Consider the following 4,366-nt stretch of genomic DNA (forward strand, 5'->3'; position numbering starts at 1 on the left):
AACTGCAAGCTTAGACTGACAGGGACTCAGAAGTTACAGGACTCCTGTGCTAAATATATATATATGGTTCCCTGAGTTAGGTGGAAGGTGTAAACTGTTCATTTTATTCATAGATTTTTTTTCATGTTTGGGAGCTACTTTCTGTCCTAATACATCTTTCTAGTCCTATTCTTAACTCTGACACCATCTTCCTAGACAATACTTTTAGTCCGTCTGCATGTTAGCTATCAGGCTCAGGCAAAATTTTCTAAAGTCATGGGTCATATGGAACATACATAAAGTAGACTTCTTAGCTTCTTTACACATGAAGACCCCTAGTTTCATTTGCACTATTCCTACGTTTGGGTTACTGTTTATTGAACAATTTGCCTGCTTTATATCTTACTACCTTCAGCCACCAATTTGCAGATGCTTCCATGACACCATCCTGACCTCCCTTGGCAGATGACCTTAAGGATGCATCCTGGAATCCCACCTCTACAGAGCTCTACCCCACTAGGGAAAGATAGAAACATGCTGGAGTATGGATCAACCTGCCAATGCCCATGTCCAGTGGAGAAGTAATTACAGAAGCCAAACCTTCCACTTTCTGCACCCCATAATGATCCTGGGTCCATACTCCCATAAGGATAAAGAATAGGGAAGTTTCCAATGGAGAGGATTAGATATGGAACTCTGGTGGTAGGGACTGTATGGAATTGTAACCCCTGTTATCTTACAAACTTGTTAATCATTATTAAACCACTAGTAAAAATTTAAGTATATATAAATAATAAATTAAGTCAAATGTCTTCAAAAGACTGAGATGTGTATCTGAGCAGGGTTAGAATCACATGAAGACCTCAGTACGTGTGTCACTAGGAACCAGAAAGCAGGCCTTTGTGGGGACACACACAGGGGGGCACACCTTGCTATGTTATCATCCCACTGTGTGACCAGGTATCCTCAGATAAGGACACCCCAGACATCCTCAGGACTGAGAAAATAGGGTGCTGAGGAGTTGGGCAGGTATGGTGAGGACATCTACTCACCAGCTTCCGCTAGGACTTCCACAAACAGCCCCAGGAGCTCTGTGCACACTTCCTGCCCCTCCCCACCTTTCCTGGTAAGATAACTCAGGCTTGGGGGGTTGCCCCATGCTCCTGTGTGAGGCAACCTCAGGACAGTTTCTCAACCTATCCTATAAGTACCAGGCCCCACAGACTGATGCCAAACCCCTCTGTGTCACTCCTAGGCTCAGGTGAGTGAGCTGCCTGCCTCCCCAGAGAAGTCTGCCTGCTGATCTGTCTCTCCTTCCACACCCTACTTCCTTTCTAGTCCTTCTCCAGGAAGCCCTCTTTGATTGGCCTGCCTACTTGCAAGCTTCCTCCCCATGTCCTTAGGCCCTGTTTTGCAGGAGCCCCCTGTCTTCAAACACTGCATTTTTGGCATTCTAGAGCTATTCTTTAAAAATCTCCTTTTTCCCTTATATGTATTATCCCAGCTACATTGCACCTTGGGTAGAAGAGGGGGTTTGACAATGTTCTCTTGGAAACATTAACCTTTGCTTCTCTCCACTGTACAGTGTGCAGGCAGCTAGCAGGCACCATGTCGAAGATGGAACAGAGCTTAGACACCATCATCGACACCTTCCACAAGTACTCGAAGGAGTTGAATCACCCCGACACCCTCACCCAAGGAGAGTTCAAAAAACTGGTGCAGAGAGACTTGACCAACTTTCTCAAGGTGAGGCCAGGCCCTGGCTGGGCCCAGTGAGGCAGCCTTGGGAGCAGAGGACAGGCCACAGTGAGATGGTGCTAGGTCCTTACTTGAGAACCCAGAGGCCACATGCTACACAGAGCCAGGAGGAGCCAGGATCCTAGACAGGTGGGGATGGGGTGGGATACACAGCAGAGATGCTGCCAGAGAAGAATATAGGCTTAGCTCACAGTGACTGGTGCCAAAAAGGCAGTGACAGTGTTGTGAGACCCAGGTTCAAGTCTTGCCTCAACACATTGGAGGAAGCTTCAGTGTTGTGGTCTCTCTCACTTTCATTTGCTCTCACTCTGCTTCTCTATGTTAAAAAATAAAGGAAAGAAAGGAGAAAGAAAGGAAGAAAGAAAGAAAGAAAGTGTTGGAAGGTGGTACACCTGGTTGAGCATACACATTACCATGCACAAGGACCTGAGTTCAAGGCCCTGGCCTGCATCTATAGGAAGGAAGCTTCATGAATGGAGCAGTGCTTAAGGTTTCTCTCTCACTCATTCTCACTCTTTCTCCCTCTCTCCCTCTCTCCCTCTCCCTCTTTATCTCCCCCTTCTCTTTCAATTTCTTCTTGTCATATCAAGTGAAAATGAATAAATAGTGAAGATCTTTAGAAGAAAAGTTAATTTGAAAAGAGAAAGAAAGTATGTGTTGAGGGTAGTTTAGGATGGGCAGCGATGGCCCAGAGGGGCTTCTTGGAAGGGGTGACATTGAAGCTGTGAGCTGACCATCCAGGGGAAGCAGTTAAGGAGGCTCCTGGGCAGGAAACTAGGAAGACAGAGCCTATAGGGGAAGAAGGCTGGGAAAGCCCTGCCAGTCCTGCAGCCCATGGAGGGAAGCAGGGACACCAAGGGGACATGGGCAGCCCACACAGGTGTGAGCAGGGCACTGGGAGCCAGCACGAGACTAGGTTCTCCCTGTGCTAAAAGCTGGAAGCCATTCTGGAGAGAAGGGGCTTTCTTCCACAGCATCTCTTCACTTTTTTTTTATTTCAAAGTTAGGGATTAGTTTGCAGGGAAAGAGGCCTGGGTGGGCTAAGAAGAGGGATATTGGATCTCTGTCCTCTTTGCCTTATTGGCAAAAAACACAGAAAAGTGGTGTTCACTGGAGTGCCACCTGACAGGAAGGCTGGACAATAAGTCTGGAGGCATTGGGGACCCCCATACGAATTTTCTTGGATCTTTCACCTGCTTTCTCCCACCCACACCCTCTATCTCACTTTGTTTTAAATTATATTTTTAATTTATTCATAAAGTACTATCTCGGTTTTTATGGCCTTTCTTATATAATATTGAACACATTGCCCTTTCATATTTAATTATGTGGCCACCAGGGTCATGGTTGTGGCTTATTGCCTGTACAACTCCATCACTCAGAGGCTGGTTTTGTTTTCTAGTTAAGAACCTTGAGCAGGAGAGACACCTGTAGCACTGTTTCACTGCTCATAAAACTTCCCCCACAAGTGCAGACTGGGGACTTGAACCTGGCTCCTTGTGTAAGATAATGTGTGTGCTCTACCAGGTGGACCACAATCTGCCCCATATCCCCCATATTGCTTTTTAATTATATATATATATATATATATATATATATATTTAATTATTCATTTATTGGACAGAGACTGAGAGAAACTGAGATACAAGGGGGAGGTAGAAAAGGAAAGAGAAAAAGAAGTACTCACATCACTGCTTTACTACATGTGAAGCTACCACCAATTGATAAGGACCCAGGGAATTGAACCCAGGTCCTTACCATGGTAAAGTGTGTGCTCTCCCCAGTATGCCACCACCAGACCCTCCCCCCTACACACATCAAAGTGCTTATAAGACCCAGTATGTCTGTATAGAAAGCTCAGCCTAGTCACTCAACTTTACTTAGCTCCCTTGTGTTAAGTGCTGGCCTGCATGCTGGTCCACTGGCAGGTGTGCAGATCACACAGCAGCTGGTGTCCCTGGGGTACTGGGCCCAAATCCCTTCCTGATTCTTCCTCAGAGGCCAGAGACCTTTGCCCTCTGGCTGTCTGTAGTGTGCCCCTCATCCCCAGCCCTGACCACCACCCACCTCCATCCCCTGCAGGAACAGAAGAGAGATGAGGTCGCCATAGGGAAGATCATGGAGGATCTGGACTCTAGCGCAGACAAACAGATAAGCTTCCCCGAGTTCATCATGCTGATTGCCAGGCTGGCGGTAGCCTCCCATGAGAAGATGCACGAAAATGCACCCCCAGGGAAAGGCCACAGCCATGGGCCTGGCCTTGGTGAGGGCCACCCAGGCCATGGGCATGGCCACTGCCACTGAGTGGAAGAACCACCACCCTGCCTGACCCAGGGCCTAGTGCTGGCATGTGCATAGCCTTAGGCTGAGGCCTGTGGCTGGGAGAAAAATAAAGGCTTCCTCCAGTGAGTACTCTGTGTAATTCTTTCTCCCCTGCCCAGCCTGTTCTCCCAAGATCCCAAGAAGTCTGTGCTCTGCCCATTAGCTCCTCTTTTCTGCTATCAGAGCTCCCCCAGGGGCTCCTCATCCATCCTGTGAAGTGGCCTGAAGCTCCAGACAAAGGAGAAGAGGGCACCCATTCTCTGAGCATGCTAGCCAACCCCCCTTTCCTGCCCTGGCCCACTCTCTC

The 4,366-nt window shown here is 47.8% G+C and overlaps 1 protein-coding gene across 1 annotated transcript; it reads left to right on the top strand.

The window, feature by feature from the left end:
* The first annotated feature begins 1,094 nt into the window (after positions 1 to 1,094).
* Positions 1,095 to 4,147, top strand: S100A9 (S100 calcium binding protein A9). Its single transcript, XM_007525425.3, has 3 exons — positions 1,095 to 1,240; positions 1,565 to 1,725; positions 3,820 to 4,147. Exons 1-3 carry the CDS (start codon positions 1,207 to 1,209, stop codon positions 4,039 to 4,041), a joined length of 417 nt encoding a protein of 138 aa, XP_007525487.2. The 5' UTR covers positions 1,095 to 1,206; the 3' UTR covers positions 4,042 to 4,147.
* Positions 4,148 to 4,366: the final 219 nt, after the last annotated feature.

Source organism: Erinaceus europaeus, chromosome 11 (assembly GCF_950295315.1).
Source record: "Erinaceus europaeus chromosome 11, mEriEur2.1, whole genome shotgun sequence".
Lineage (NCBI taxonomy): Eukaryota > Metazoa > Chordata > Mammalia > Eulipotyphla > Erinaceidae > Erinaceus > Erinaceus europaeus.